The 16,639-nt window shown below is 46.7% G+C and overlaps 2 protein-coding genes across 2 annotated transcripts; both read left to right on the top strand.

Moving 5' to 3' along the window:
* Nucleotides 1–3,677: 3,677 nt before the first annotated feature.
* Nucleotides 3,678–4,154, top strand: EV420DRAFT_1476887 (uncharacterized protein; the record flags this gene model as incomplete). The annotated part of the gene is made up of 2 exons (XM_060469364.1): nucleotides 3,678–3,992; nucleotides 4,017–4,154. The coding sequence occupies 2 exons, from the start codon at nucleotides 3,678–3,680 to the stop codon at nucleotides 4,152–4,154; spliced, it is 453 nt and encodes a 150-aa protein (XP_060334623.1).
* A 10,460-nt stretch (nucleotides 4,155–14,614) lies between these two features.
* Nucleotides 14,615–16,180, top strand: EV420DRAFT_1639248 (uncharacterized protein; the record flags this gene model as incomplete). The annotated part of the gene is made up of 1 exon (XM_060476948.1): nucleotides 14,615–16,180. The coding sequence occupies one exon, from the start codon at nucleotides 14,615–14,617 to the stop codon at nucleotides 16,178–16,180; it is 1,566 nt and encodes a 521-aa protein (XP_060334622.1).
* Between the last annotated feature and the right edge of the window lie 459 nt (nucleotides 16,181–16,639).

Here is a 16,639-nt window from a genome sequence, read left to right as displayed (position 1 = left end):
AGAATAAAGGGTTTCGTGTTTTCAGTAATGGTGCAGAAATCCGACCCAGAATAACAGGAGTAATCCTGCAAACACTGGGGATGGGATGTATGCGCAAGCGAGAAAGACTCGGAGGATGGTCACTATGACCAGTCTGAGTGGGTCGTTAAGAAGGAATCACAGCACGGAGAGTGTGACGACAATTAGAAGAATAATTGGGAATATGTTGGGCAACGGTGAGTCGTTGGGCAACGCAAGACGAGCTTCGGCTAAATGTTAGCCACTAACTCTATTGACTTAGATCGTACTAGGGTCGCTACTCGCACTTCGGTAGACGACGCTCTAGCAAGTCAAAGGCGATGAAAGTCGATGGGACAGATAGTCACAAAGGACGGAGTTCGATGTTAGGTAGATTAAACCTTAGCCGAAGCTGGGGTTTAGACCAGCTGAGGCTCTACTTAAATACAAATGGGTGTGCTAATAATAGTACTGTGAGAAACAGTCTGTGATGATCGTTCTTGTGTAATCACGCTGAGTAAGAAAAAGAAAAAGAAAATGAATAATCCGTAACAACCATATGCCGACTAATGCACTGGTTCTATTCGACCACAACCAAGATGTTAAACGACTTGAACCATCTGGTGCAAGAAGTTATTCTGGCACCAGACTTTTCTTCTTCAGATTTGCAGAACTTTGATGCCAACCGAGAGGCTAAACGTCTAGACACAAATTCTGTACCCATGGATGGCACCGACAGATGGTTTCATGATCACATTACACTCCATCTTCCTCAGAAAGATGTTTGCCATAATTCTGAGCAGGAGGCACCGACTCTTGATATTCCAGATGTCTGGCACCATTCTATGCTTGACGTTGTTCGCTCAGCATTTCAAGATGAGTCGTTTTCCCGCTTCCATTTGAAAGGGTTCAAGCAGATGTGGCTGTGCCCTGATGGCAGGACAGAGCGGGTGTACGGCGAGGCATATACATCTGATGTCTTTCTCGAAATGGAGGACGAGATCACCCCAGAGCCGGGATGCATGTTGGAAACGGTAGTGGTGCCAATGATGCTTTATTCCGATTCGACATGTCTCACAAACTTTGGCACGGCGTCACTTTGGCCTGGATATCTTGGCATCGGGCTAATGTCAAAGTATTTTCGAGTGCTACCTTTGTTCTTTCAAAGCCATCATCTCGTGTACTTTCCTGTGGTTTGTATGATTCATTTCTTAGTTATTTTAACTTGCTAACATATATCTTCAGTTGCCGGATAATATTCAAGACATGTACATGAAGACATTTGGTTCGCCTGCCTCAAAGGAGCTCCTCACTTTCCTGAAGCGTGAGCTCATCCAAAAAATATGGGAGCTACTCTTAGATGCGGATTTTATGGAGGCTTATGAACATGGCATCATTATTGTGTGCAGATGGCATCCTACGTCGTGTCTACCCACGATTTTTCACATATTCTGCGGATTACCCTGAAAAGCAAACAGATTCGTTCTACTGTCCCAGGGATTGACTTCAAGTTATGTTAGAGTCCTGCTTGCGAGTATCAAATCCCTCGGGCGGTGTCTCTGTCCCTGGTGCCTCATTGTTAAGGAGAAAGTTTTAGATATGGGGATGAAATGGGACCTCTCTAGTCATCAAAGGAATGCTCATGTTGATTGTGAACAGCACCAGCAAGAGGTCAAAATGGTTCGTAAATGGATCTTTGAACGAGGATATGCAGTTTCCAGTAAACGAATTGAGAATGTCCTTGGTAAGAGATCAAACACAGCAAATCGGGTAAGAAAAACATTTAACTTACCATTTCAAACATATCGCTGACTCTCCCTTGCAGAATGCATTTTCAACAGCTTTATTATGACACGGCTTCAACTACTATCAAATGCTTGTATCGGATCTGATGCATGAGTCTGAGTGGCAGCTGGAAATCTTTATTCACTCACCTTGTTCACATTTGCCATGAGATCCCAGGAGCCATTCAACGATTGAACAAACGGTATGTATACATTAATCATGAATCTCGTTGATGCTGCTGCTAACTATTGAATAGATTTCGCTCGCTACCAACATTTGGTCGTTCAACCATCCGGAAATTCAGCAATGATGTTTCAGGGCAGAAGAAGTTTGCGGCGAGAGATTATGAAGATGTTCTCCAGGTATCTATTTCATTCTGGTTCGAGGTACATTGACTAATTGTGTGTTCTCAGTGTTCTTTTCCCTGTTTTGATGGACTCCTGCCTGATAGCAAGGACAATTCGATTGTTATGGACACCTTATTCATATTTGCGACGTGGCATGCCTTTGCAAAAGCTCGCATGCATACAGACTCAACAGTTCAAGTTCTACGTGCAGTTACATCATTACTTGGTTGTCAACTTCAGCTCTTCTCATCCAAGGTTTGCCCAAACTTCTGAACAAAGGAGACACCTTCAGAAATGGCCGTGCGTGTCCGTCGACTGATATGCACAACCAAGAAAAAAGCAGCAGCCACTTCTGTCACTGGTGGGATCTACAAGTCAGTCAAAGCCTTCAACCTCTTCACATACAAGAACCATGCTCTTGGCGACTACCAGTGGACAATTCTGAGGTTTGGGACTACTGATTCATATAGTACTCAGATTGTAAGTGATAACTATGAGTTTCCCTATGTGATTATTATTAATATGCTCTCTAGGGTGAGCAAGAGCATCACCGAGTCAAACTGTTCTATGCACGGACCAACAAGTGAGGCCATGTAAAGCAAATAGCCATTCTTGAGTGCCGCCAGCGATGACTTCGACGAATTCTTGCTGGGCGTATATCCAATCTGAAGGCTTCATCTAAGATGTCTCCTAGGATGCATCCAAATGAGAAGGACCCGCTTCCCAAAGGAGATCCAGAAAGCCATTATCAGATGTCGCTGTCCAGGAACTACCCCCTTGATCTTCACCGATGGCTTGCCGAGAATGAAGGAGATCTTGCCGTGGTTGTAAGAGGCCTTCTTTGTTTCCTCTGTACATTCTAATGGTAGCTTTTTACTACAGGACTTCATCCCGAAACTCAAAGAACATATTCTTTGTCGACTGTTTGTTCATGAGATTGACCTGGGCAATGAGATTACCCCAGAACAGTTAAGCCGACTACACATCATCAACGACTGAGTATTCTGCCACAAGGTTCTTAGGATCAATTATACAACATATGATGTTCGTCGCAACCAAGACTCCATCAATCCTCACACACATTCTGATGTTGTCATTCTCGCTAATGACCTGGAAGCAGAAACAGTACATCCATACTGGTACGCTCAAATCATTGGACTTTTTCACACCGATGTTCGCTACAATGACCCTGACGGTGACTATGAAGACCAACAGGTGTTTTATGTCGATTTTGCCTGGGTTTGTTGGTATGGGTTTGATAGTGACCATCGTTCTGGCTTCACTGCAAAGCGTCCCCATCACATTGGATTTGTTGATGGAAACGACCCAGGTGCCTTTGGTTTCCTGGACCCAGATGATATTATTCACGCAGTTCATCTACTTCCAGTCTACAGGCTTGGTCAAACTACGGAGTTCCTACCACCATCAATTGCTCGAAGACCTGAGGAAAATGATCACGACTATGAGCGGTACTCCGTTGACATGTGCGTGACTTCATTTCTTTTTGACTATCATTAATCTTTGGTTTCAAGATGGGTGGATCATGATATGACATTCCGTTACTGCGGTCTTGGAGTTGGCCATCAGAGCACCTGGGACGCAACTCGTCTCTTTCGTGATGATCTCTGCAAAGCATACAATCTTCCACGCGATTTATTCAGTACAGAGGACTCGGAGGATGTAGAGATGGCCTGTTCCGATGATAATAGTGATGGCGAGGCTGCAGAGGAGGATGAAGATGATGACGAAGACGAAGATGAGGACAGACCTGGATCAGATGAGTTGGAAATGGTCAATATGCCAGATGAGGAGGCTGAAGCAGATGGGGACCAGTGCGAAGATGCTGAAGAAGAGGATTCAGATGTTGATGATGATGATGAATGAGAGACTGATGAGGAGGCTGAAGATGAAGACGTGGTGGATGCAGAGCTAGACAATGATGCTGAGGCAGAACTGGATGACGTTTGTGACGATGATGACAACGAGATGGGTCTGGAACTAGATTTGGGCTTTGCTGCATTGTAAACTAGTTGTCAATTCATTATGATTCTAAATAAACCTTACTCAAGATATGCTGTAGTTAAAATGCCTTGTAATCCCGACTGAGGACCCTTGAAATACATAATAACCTACAGTAACCCTACACCTTGTTTATTAACATATACCACTTCGCTTAATATTTGTATTGGGATATATACAAAGCAAATGTATATAAAGGTAGGTAAACTTTCCTCGCTTTTTGTGGTGTGTAGTTGAGAAACTGGCAGTAAAACAAAGAGAGACTGGCTGGCAGAAATATGAAGAGGGAATTAGTGGCAGCAAATGATGGACTGAACTGAGTGATGATGAAAACTAAAACTGGACTGAGGTTAACTGTGGTAAAATGAAACTGATCCTGATCCTGAGTCTACACAGAGACTATTCTATACTGAAACTGATGGCAAGATACCAAATGCTGTGACTGACAATCCTAGGTCCACATGGGGACATAACTGTACTGAGCTGAGCTGGGGTAAAACAATGGTGATGTAGAAAGTGAAAGCTAGTAAAACAATGCTGACTGGTGAAAGTGAAACAATGCTGGCAGAATAAAAGATAAAAGCAAGTTGTGGACACAAAATTCCATGTATTGGTGCAATATGAGCATACACCAATACCATTAGAAGAAAAGCTGTGACAGAGAGTATAACTCAGAGTGACTATGTTGTTATTGTCTGTCTCCTAGTGGATACTGGTATAATAGCCATAGTAAAGACTGAGGAAAGGTCATGGCATTAGAGCTAATTGTTAGGATCGTGCCAATAGGATTGCGGCAGTAAGTGCATGTAGCGGAATGCCACAGGATGCGTCGGGCATAGGCGAAGCTATTAGCAACGTCACCCCTGAGCCGAAGCCCTATGATAGATACGGACAGAAGTCCACAGAGTGGCAGAGACGAGGTAAGAGATAAGTCCAACAGATCGGAGTTCCACGGACTGGAGAACGAGAGTTAGACTTAGAGTCAGAGAGAGAGAGATTGGGCTGAACCAAGTTAATATTCGAACTGAGTATCTACAGTGTAATTCTAAGGCTTATATACTAGTTAGGAGTCCAATCTAGTTCCTACTCGGAGTGGTCTACATTCTAGGGTTCTTGGAGGATGTAATCTACTGGTCGGTAGCTGATGGGGTCCGATGACATGTTTGCTACTGATGTCGGCTATTGATAAATTGTAATGGAGAAGTGAAATATAAAAAGGAATATGAAATGGAATATGAAATAGAAACTGGGAATTGGAATCTGTAGGATTCCGGGCTGTGGTTTGTTGGATTGAGTGGAGGTTGGGTTTCCGTTGGCATGCTCATTACAGTATCCCCCCTTAGCGTTCTTGCCCTCAAGGATGCAGATCCTGATGGCTGGGTGTGACCGCGTGGAATTTTTTCAGGTTGGTCAAGTGGCTTTTCACCTCTTAGCTTTCTACCACCACCATCTCCTCTATTTTCTGAATTTCATCCTCATCGTTCGTCATGTCATCAACCATCGAGTACCGTGTTTCCATGACACCTGAACTGTACGAGCCTGCCCCGACACCTGAAGATATTCAGCCTGAAGACCTGGAAGCCTTTTATGACGAGTGGGACGCCACAGAGAAAGCTAGGAAGGATGCCGCAGAGGCTCATGAGGCCTGAAAAGTGCAGAAACAAAAGGAGGAAAAGAGGCGGGCTCTGGAGTTGGAATGGTGAGAGAAAAAATTGGGGCAGGAGAGGAAGGTTGCAGAGGCCAAAGCAAGGAGGGAGAGGGAGGAGTGGGAGGCCGTGGAGAAGAAATGGCAAGAGGAGGCAGAGGCAGCCGCCACGGAGCAGCAGAGGTTGGAAGAGGAGGCCAGGGCCTTGGAGGAAAGGAGGGCCACAGAGAAGTTAGAAGGTGAGGCCAAGGCCAAGGCTTTGGTGGAAGCTAGCAAGGCTGCGGAGGCAGAGAAGGAGAAGGAAGATGGGAATGAGGGGAGCAAGGTTGGTAGCGGGTCCGATGGAGATGACAAGCGGAAGAAGGCCCTGAAGGAGAAGGCGTTGAGAAAATTGGTAAAGCAGAGGAAGGATAGGAAGGGTAAGGGCAAGGCGACCGATTCGGAGGCCGCAGATGTTTCGAGGAAGCGTAAGATCAAGTCTAGTGCGGTGGTGGTCAGTGGGGAAGAGGAAGTCACGGGGCTGTCGGGAAGGCCTTTGAAGAAATTGAAGACCGAGCCTGAGATGCAGGCAGACGACGAAGAATATAAGGGTAACGGTAAGTGACTTCCATAGGGTCCCGTCGCTTATGCTGACTTGCTCTGTATAGAGCGTTGTGGACGTTGTAAGACAGACAACGTAAGATGTTTCATTCGCCGCGGGCGTACTTGCGAACGGTGCAAATTAAAGAAGAACAAGTGTGTGTTTCCACAAGGTGAAAGTTCAGGATCCATGGGGTCCAGTGAGGTCATCGACCTCCTACAAAAACTCTGTGACAAGATGGATGATTTCCAGGAAGGCTTGGAGAGGGTAGAGGGAAAGGTGGATTTTCTCGGAAGCCACGTCGATGACTTGGTCGATGATTTTCATGAGGGTGATGCTCCGGAATGGCCGTCAGATTTCGTCAAGGAGGAGTTTAGGGAGGAATGGGCAGCATCTAAGGTCGAGCTCGGAAACCTCAAGAACGTGAACTCAGAGGCCCTACGGATCGCAATGCATATGTGACTTGACAAGGACGTTGCCCAGTTGTGGAATGCTCACGTGATGGGTACCAAAACTCTCGATGCCGCAGATCCCTTCGAGGTCGCCAACATGCAAGTTTGGTACAGCTGCCTTGGGAAAGACGGTCTTCGATTGGCCATCAAATGTCGCGACCATTTCTTGGACACAAGGGACAAGTTCTATGCGCTTGGAGGCCGTCGGATTGAGTGGGCATTGTGGAAGAGGTATTTGGAGGATGCGGATGAGTTTTTGGTAGAGGATTCTGAAGGGGAGTTGGATCCCGAGGAGAAGAAGAGGGATGAGATGTGCCCGGGCGCGGGTGCCATTGGTGTTCCGGCACTGGATAAGCTGGAGCTTATTGTTATGAGTGATGAGGAGGAGGAAGGAAGTGGAAGGGAAGATAGGGTGGATGAGGATGTGATGATGGGAGAGTTGGTGCATGCGGAATCCTAGGCGTGGTTCTTGGACTTGTATATATTTTTTGGATGTTGTCTTGTACACAGATTTTGAAGCGCAGGCCCTGATGGGCATAAATGTAGGTCAAGAAGCAATGGGTGAGGGTTTGAGGGAGACTTTGCGGATGGTGACTTTGGATAGTGGTCCTGGTTTGTCTGGGTAACGTTGGTGGAAGTCTTTGATATATTCGTCCACGGAGAATTCTGTAGTGGGGATCCAGGCAAACTCTTCATCGGTACCTTCATAACCCAACCATTGGACTCGGTATAGGAGTGGACAGCGGAAATGACGGTCGAGTTTAGAGTCGAGGATTTGAGAGATTTCATACTGTTCTTCACCGTCGACTTCAACTGGAGGTGGTGGAGATTGGGTATGGTTAGGGATAGTATTGGTCTCCACGGGTTCAAGTTGGGAGACATGGAACACAGGGTGAATGGAGCGGAGGTCCGACAGGAGTTTGAGAGTGAAGGAATGGGATCCTGGCTGAGCAATGATATCAAATGGTCCTAGGAATTTTTCGGCAAATTTTGCAGTAGGGCGAGTAGTTCTGATATGTTTGGAACTGAGGTAGACTTTGTCACCTACTTTGAAGTCAGGAGCCGGGGACTGCCACTTGTCCGCTTGTAGTTTGTAATGGGACTGAGCATAAGTGATTTCATCTTGAAGGAATTGGTGGAGCTCATCGAGGTTAACGGTGAAGTCACGGGCCCAAGCGGAGGTGATGTCGTGTTCAGAATGTACGGTGATATTGGGATGATAGCCTTTGTTAGCAAAGAATGGAGAGATTCCGGTGGAAGTGTTGGGAGCATTGTTGTAAGCAAACTCGGCAATGGGTAGTAAGGTATCCCAATTGTCTTGTTGATAGGAGCAGTAGATGCGGATGTACTGTTCCAGAGTTTGGTTAGCATGTTCAGTTTGTCTGTCGGCCTCCGGGTGATATCCGGAAGTGAAGTGAAGCTCCATATCCAAGGCTTTGGCAAGAGCACGAGTGAACTGGGAGACAAATTCGGAGCTGCAGTCAGAGGTTATATGATTGGGGATGCCATGTTTTGTGAACACATGGTTAACGAATAACTGAGCGAGCTCTTCGGAGTTGATGGTATTGTGGGTAGGAATGAAAATTGCTTGCTTACTTGCACGGTCGACCACTACAAGGATAGCAGTGAATCCGTTGGAATCCGGTAATTGTTCAATGAAGTCCATGGAGATGGAATCCCACGGGTGTTCTGGGACTGGCAATGGTTTGAGTAAGCCAAAAGGGCGGTGTCTAGGTGTTTTGTTACGTCCACAGGTAGTGCAAGATTTCATGTAGTGGCGAACATATTCACGCATCTGTGGCCAGGTGTAATTCCATCGGACGAGTTCAAGAGTCCTATTTTGACCAAAATGACCTGCCAAGATGTGGTCATGATTGTTTTGGAGAACGCGAAGACAGAGATCATTGGAGTCCGGGACATAAATGCTACTGTCAAGATGTAGTAGTCCTGATTCATCCATGGACCACCGAGAGGAGTTGGAAGGGGAAGATGCGAGTCGGAAACCTTTGGTGGCAGCGGAATCCAACGGCTGTGCATTCTTGATATCAGAGTGGAGCTTGTCGATGTCCATGATAGCACTAGCATGTAAGACAGGACCTTCATGGAATGTAGCGCGGAGTGAAGCAGAGAGTTGTTCTTGAGTGAAAACGGGTCGGAAATTGTGAGGATTGACTTGAGCATATTGACTATCCCCCTCTTTAGGGTAGACGTCCCATCGTCTAGTGAGGGCATCCGGTTTCCCACCAAGTTTACCCGGTCGGAACCGAATAACAAGGTTGAATTGAGAGAGGAATTCAGACCAGCGCACTTGATGTCGAGTAAGGACCTTGGTAGTAGAGAAATACTCAAGGTTCTTGTGATCTGTAACGACATCAACGGCTTCCACGGAGCCTTCAAGGTAGTGGCGCCAGTATTTGAAAGCTTCAAAGATGGCTAGAAGCTCTTTATCGTGCGTATCGTAGTTGAGTTCAGCACCGTGGAGACTCCAGGACAAGAAGGAGATTGGATGGATCTCACCATCCTCTAGGTAAATGGATAGGATGGTGGCAATAGCGTAGTTGGATGTGTCGGTTTCCACAACCAGTTGATGGTCGGGAAGCCAGTGGGTGAGGATAGGGGCATGAGTAAAAGCCTGCTTCAACTCATTGAAAGCGGATAGGCATTGTTCGTCGAATTTCCATGGAGTTCCTTTGCGAGTGAGTCGTGTTAAGGGCAGGATGATCTCACTGTACTCATGAATAAAACGGTGGTAGAAATTAGCAAAGCCGAGGAAGGATTGGATATCCTTGACCTTGCGTGGGACTGGCCAGTCGGTAATAGCTTTGACCTTGTCTTCAGACATGCACAAGCCTTCGGGTGAGAGGATGTAACCAAGATATTCAACAGAGTCCTGATGGAATTCACATTTGGAACCCTTGCAGTAGAGGCTATTGGCTCAGAGTCTGCGAAGGACTTCGCATACGTGTTTTCGGTGATCCTCGGGATTGTCGGAGTAGATAAGGATGTCATCAAGGTATACGACGACAGATACATCAAGCATATCAGAGAAGATGTCATTGACGAAGCGTTGGAAAGCCGCAGGAGCGTTGGTGAGTCCAAATGGCATGACACGCCATTCAAAGGAGCCGTAGCGGGTCCGAAACGCGGTTTTCCATTCATCACCCTCAGCTATGCATACGAGATGGTAGGTGTGACAAAGGTCTAGCTTGGTGTAGAGGCGAGCGGAACACGTGGAATCGAGGAGGTCGGAAATGAGGGGCAACGGGTAACGGTCTTTTTTAGAGATTTTATTAAGACCACAATAATCTACACAGAGTCTAAGTTCACCAGTTTTCTTCTTGACAAACAGTACCAGAGCTCCGTGCGGAGAGCGGGAAGGAGTGATGAAACCATTACGGACGTTATCATCAATAAACTCATGTAAGGCTTTTAGTTCAGATTCAGAAAGGGAATAGATGGGTCCGAGTGGAGGGGTGGAGCCTTCCTCAATATTGATCTTGAGGTCGTAAGGGCGATGCTCAGGGAGCTTTTCAGAAAGGGAATCACTGAATACATCAGCAAATTCATGGTACTCCAGTGGGACATCGGATAAGTTAGCGGGAGCCACGGCGGTCCCCTTGCCATTGACACTAGGCATAGAAGGCTGCAATGTGAACTGCTGAGCTCCTTCTTCTGCACAAGCTCGGACAAAAGCGGCAGCCGAAATAATAGATATCTTGGGGGCGGCCGAAGCACCAAAGGAAGGAATGGTAGGATAGGAATAGATAGGTTCGTAAGGTGGCAGAGCCCATCGGGATCTCGATTTTGGGGTGGAAGATGATGATTGGGATGGTTGGATTGGACTGGAAGAGTCCAAGCGGACTGGCACATGTGTGTTGGCAGCCGCAGAAGCGCTTGATGAAGAAACAACCGATAATGGTGAACGGAAAGTGATACTGTGCTTTACCCAGTCAATTGATGGATTGTAGCGGGAGAGCCAGTTGTATCCCAGAACGACGTTACAAGATGAATCTAGACGAGTGACGTAGAAGTCAATAGGAAGGGTGTCTCTGGAAGGGAAATGGATTGGGAGATCTGAGATCTGATGGAGCCATCGAGAAGCTGAAGTTGGACAGGTGGGATAGATTTGGTAAGGAGATTGTGATCCTCAACATACTTCGAATCAACAAAGCAGTGGCTAGAGCCAGAATCAATGAGTGCAAGAAAACGAAGGATAGTAGAAATGGGAGAACCATCGGACTCCGATCCAGAGCTGACTTCAGATGAGAGAGAGACAGTTAGGGAATGATTGGACAGAGCAGCAGCATTGAGGGTTATGATCTCTAGTGCACTGTGACAGTCAATGCAACCCTGTCCTAGTGCAGAGGATACAGGGTTGCTCTCTAGTTTTCCGATTCCGATGGAACCATTTCAATAGAGGCAGTGGACTCGGGAGTAGGGGCTGGAGTAGCTGCGGCTGCATGACCCCGAGCGGAGGCCGCGGCTTTGCGCTTGTTGCAATCTTCGGTCTTGTGCTTACCTCCACAGAACATGCAGAGGTTATTCTTCCGATGGCGGTCCTTTTCTTCTTGAGTAAGACGGCTGTCTTTGCCTAGCTTGTCAGTGTAGGGCTTAGGGTTGGAAGAGGAAGAGTTGTTGGGGGAAGATGAAGATGATCCCGTGGAGCCCGAATGGGAGGACTTTTGGCTCGCGGAGTTGGAGTTGGGGGACGAAGAGTTAGAACCCTTCGCCTTGTTGCTGTTGCTGGAAGAGGAAGATGGGTTACTGCGATTTTCTCAGGAGATTTCGGCTTTCCGAGTCCAGTAGCGAGCATTGAGCTCTTGAGCAAGATTCTGCATATCACAGAGATTATCAGGTTTCCCGTGGTGGGCCATATTATCCTTGATGCGAGAGCAAAGGCCACGGTAGAAGGCATGACGAAGGGAGTTGTCGCCATAGCCAATAATGGCAGCATACTGATTGAATTTGACAATATACTTCATGATGCGGTCTCCGTTGTGCATCCGAAGATTTTCAAGCTCATCTTTGGCATCACTGACAGCATCGAAGGGGCCGAAGTTGGTGCGGAGTTCTGAAAGGAAAGCGGTATAGGAATATGCCCAAGCAGGGGGGTTGCAGTGATTAGGGTGGAGGATATCTGGTTCGAACCAGTCAAGGGTGACACCGGAAAGGAAGGAGATAGCGTAGTTGACTTTTGCCGTATCCGATCAGAAGGCATCGGGACAGTCGTTGAAGTTCAACTGGAGGGAGACGATGAAGGCCTTAAGTTTTCAGGAGTCCGAACCATCAAAGGTATCTGGTTCCTTGACCTTGGTGCGTACTGCATGTTGTCGATTGCCATTGACAGCATCAGAGACGCCACGGAGGACATTCATGAGTTGAATGAGGATCTGGGCGTCATTATTGGGAGGATTAGGGTTGTTACCAGGATTGTTGTTAGGTCCTCCGCTGGGACCACCAGGACCACCAGGACCTCCGGGGCCACCAGGATTGGGTGGGCCACCACCAGGATTTCCCGATGGGTTTCTGTGGCCATTCATTGGCATGTGAGGGGGGAATTCCCCGTCTTCCGAACCTTGGTCGTCGTTGTCATCGTGACCTGGGATGTCATCGAACAGAGAGGTAGTTGGGTTCCACAGGGGGTCACTTCGATACTCACCCCAGCCATTGGATTCTGATCGCTGGGCTAGAAAGGGGTTAGGCGATCGGTTAGCATTGGATTGGCGAGCAGTGAAGCCACTGTGAAGGTAGGTTTCCCTACGGGATTGTTGGCGAGGGGCAGAATCCGATCCGAAGAGAAGGGGACCCTCTTTTGAAGCAGAGGCAGGGATATCATCCATGGTGTAGGTTCGGTTGTTGACCATGGAGTTGCGGCTGGTTTCTGGAGGAACAGTGAAAGTAGAAGACATGGTTAGGAAGAAATTTCGACTCAAGGGTTTGAGTTCGAATATACTGTTAGGATCGTGCCAATAGGATTGCGGCAGTAAGTGCACGTAGCAGAATGCCACAGGATGCGTCGGGCATGGGCGAAGCTATTGGCAATGTCACCCCTGAGCCGAAGCCCTATGATAGATACAGACGGAAGTCCGCGGAGTGGCAGAGATGAGGTAAGAGATAAGTCCAACAGATCGGAGTTCCGCAGACTGGAGAATGAGAGTTAGACTTAGAGTCAGAGAGAGAGAGATTGGGCTGAACCAAGTTAATATTCGAACTGAGTATCTACAGTGTAATTCTAAGGCTTATATACTAGTTAGGAGTCCAATCTAGTTCCTACTCGGAGTGGTCTACATTCTAGGGTTCTTGGAGGATGTAATCTACTGGTCGGTAGCTGATGGGGTCCGATGACATGTTTGCTACTGATGTCGGCTATTGATAAATTGTAATGGAGAAGTGAAATATAAAAAGGAATATGAAATGGAATATGAAATAGAAACTGGGAATTGGAATCTGTAGGATTCCAGGCTGTGGTTTGTTGGATTGAGTGGAGGTCGGGTTTCCATTGGCATGCTCGTTACACTAATGCCATGAAATTGCTATTTGAGCTGCAGAATTGTGGCTGTGCTAGGCAATCAGATGGGTTCTGACCAGGTAAACTTGGTGGGAAACTGGATGCTCTTACTAGATGATGGGACATCTACCCTAAAGAGGGGGATAGTCAATATGCTCAAGTCAACCCTCACAATTTCTGACCCGTTTTCACTCAAGAACAACTCTCTGCATCCCTCCACACTACATTCCTTGAAGGTCCTGTCTTACATGCTAGTGCTATTATGGACATTGAACACTTCTAAAGTGTTCTTGAATCAAGATAATCTGTTTGAGTCAGTTGGAGAACCTCCTACATACAGTTGTGTAGTGAGTGGGCTAAGTCAGTGCTTGCCTGTGGTGTTCTTTTAGTGAGCTCACTAAAGTTTCAGTATGTATTGTTAGGAGGAGAGGACCTTATTCAATAGACAGAGTTGGGTTATGCACATGGGATGCATGTGATCCCTGCCAGACATATATGTACTTCGTCTTCCTTTCCTTTCTCCTCAGTTGCTACTACATCATCCGTGCACTGAGGAGGTACATCTCTTGTTTATTCTTTCATATCACCTTTCATACTTACCTTGGTACCTTAGACTTACGTTCGTGTATTCGGTACAGGTACCTAGGGCTGACAGGTTATGGGTTTTTACTTAGCCTGAACCTACCGGATCATGACACAGATACTTTTCTTGCGACTCGCCATTGTCTATTTCCCTGCTAGCTTCGTTTTTACGTCTGCAGCACCTTATTCTTTACTCTCTTGGCATCAGAAGAACATTCCTCTTGCCTTGGCTGCTGTGGAGGACCATACCTATGAGCCACCTACACCTGTTTCTGGGTCATTCTCAATGCATATATGCACATATACTCTATGTATCAGACACCGCCAGCTCTGCAATGGCCCTCAGTTGCACCGGATGTATTTTGGCCACCGGTGCCTCCTGGCTCCTTGTCCTCTCAACATTCTGCTCACACATTCCCGCCTTCTGGTTCACTATCTAGTCAATCATCACAACTGTCATTTCAGCACTCCCACTCGTCATGGCTGCATGTGTACCCACTGGTTGCTCTACCCTCGTTTCCATCATTTCATTCTTGTCCTGGTCTATATGTAAATAATTTGTTTAATCTGTCTCATTGCACTCCTTCATCCTTGAATAATCCTTTCTGTCAATCACCACATATTCCTGTAGTACCACATCTCCCTCCTCCTGTGCAACCTTCCTATAACGTACCTACTTCTTTTTCTTTTCCTTCTAGTATGCATTCTCAAAATCAACAGCCATCCACGAATATACAGAATAATCACAATAATACTGTCAATAATAACAGTCATCTGATTCAAAATACATATAATTACTATCTCCTGCATATCATTGAGGACCTGTTGCCTGGGGTTGTTGTCCTTAATCCTATGCGAGTGCCTTCATATCCTCCTGTTCTTCATGATGCTTCGATGCAACAGGATTGGGATGCGTTTATGGCTTGGCATCGTAAAGATGCAGCGATGATTCACATCCTTATGTCTAGACTGTCAGCCGATGTCTCTGCCATACTCCCCATGGTCAATGATCATGGTGGTGCTGGTAGTGAATACACCATGCGTACCCTGCTTGCCATTCTGCATAAGCATTTTGGATTGGGTCAGCCGGTGCAGGCTCATGCGACATGGGAAGTGCTGCGGACTTACACTGTGGATATGCAAAATGTGGTGAAGTATGTTCAACGCTGGCACTCCACTATTCTTTCATTACATGCAGAATGCTATCCTATCATTTATTTCGATGCTGCGTTGAATTTCATGCATAACCTGCCGGAGGAAGGGGGTTGGTATCTCCCGATTCATCAGGACGTGACCAGGGACTGTGGACAGTCCCCAGATGTGATAGACTTTGGCTATTTCGACAACTTGTTGGATCGTGTCATTGATTTAGACATGCAGTGGCATTTGTCTAAGTTCTCCAATAGAACCAGTTGTCGGAAATGTGATATTTGCAGCCAACAAAGTCATTCGACAGACCAGCATGATCCATCCAAGCAATGTGCAGTAGATTCGATGTCAAATGGTCACCCTCCTCCATGTCCAGCAAATTGTCCTCCTGACAAGACATACACCACTCCTCACGCAAACCTTGCAGATGCAAACCCCAACTCCGATTCTTCAGAGCAGCACGGCACAACCTCAGAGGAGGAAGTACATGCAGCTGTTAGCAAAATACCTACTTCCGATTGTACAGTCGATACCTACAATGCAGACAAATTTTTCATTTGCACGAGTGCCTCCTTCTTAAGTCCTATCGATTCGGCTTCAACCTGGTATCTGGACGTAATGCATGAAATAGCTTATGTCCTTCTGGCTCAGTCTGTGAAGACTTTGTTTGATTCCGGTTGTACCACACATCTCTTCAAGGAATGGTGCTACTTCTGGTCATATCACACTGATCTGGCTGTGGATGTCAAGACTGCGAACTGCGGTGTCCTCAGCACTGAAGCTTGTGGGGAGATTAGAATTCACATACATTGTGTTAATGGTGCACATGTCATGATTTGTCTTCTTGACTGTTTGCATGCCCCAAGTGTTCCAATGAACCTGATCTCGGTCAGAGCACTGATAGAATGGAACATATTCCTTCTCTTCAGGAAAAACTGGACTACTGTTATTACAGTTTTACCCCTATTTTCCTTATCTTATCTTATCCTTATCCATCGGAACCCTGGACCTGCCTATCTTATCTCTCAGACCCATGATATTCCACCGGCACACTCTTTACCCGGTTACCCAGCTGCCATCACCCCAGTTTATGCTGCTGCCCCCCCAGATGACTAGTGACCCACATGTGCCATCACACTTCTCTTGATGGCATCATGCTTCTTAGTAGTTGGACAAGAGTCGACCACCAGTCGAGGGCGGTCTACGGGATGCAGCCTATTCAGATGGAGTCCCATGCAGATGCAGGTGATATGCACTCTTTACTCTCATTTGTCGAGAGTACACTTCTTTTAGTGTCCTCACTCCTCATTTGTTGAAAGGCGCACTTCTCATTGCACGTGCCCTTGTAGATACTATTCTTAGTACGAGTCTAACATGTATTTAAGCTAGCCTACGCTGTGGCCTTAGACCCCAGCTTCGGCTAAGGTTATATACTCCTAACTCTTACAAGCTCCTTGCTTTTGCTATAAAGTGACGCCTAACTTCTTGCAATCTACCAACGCCTCTCTAACACTGAATCACCAAATGCGAGTGACAGGATAGAGACCAGCTTTGGCGAAGGTTCGAGTTAGTGCT

Source organism: Desarmillaria tabescens (assembly GCF_030435595.1).
Source record: "Desarmillaria tabescens strain CCBAS 213 chromosome Unknown EV420scaffold_8, whole genome shotgun sequence".
In the NCBI taxonomy this organism is placed as follows: Eukaryota; Fungi; Basidiomycota; class Agaricomycetes; order Agaricales; family Physalacriaceae; genus Desarmillaria; species Desarmillaria tabescens.
This window is presented reverse-complemented; position numbering and strand designations above follow the sequence as displayed.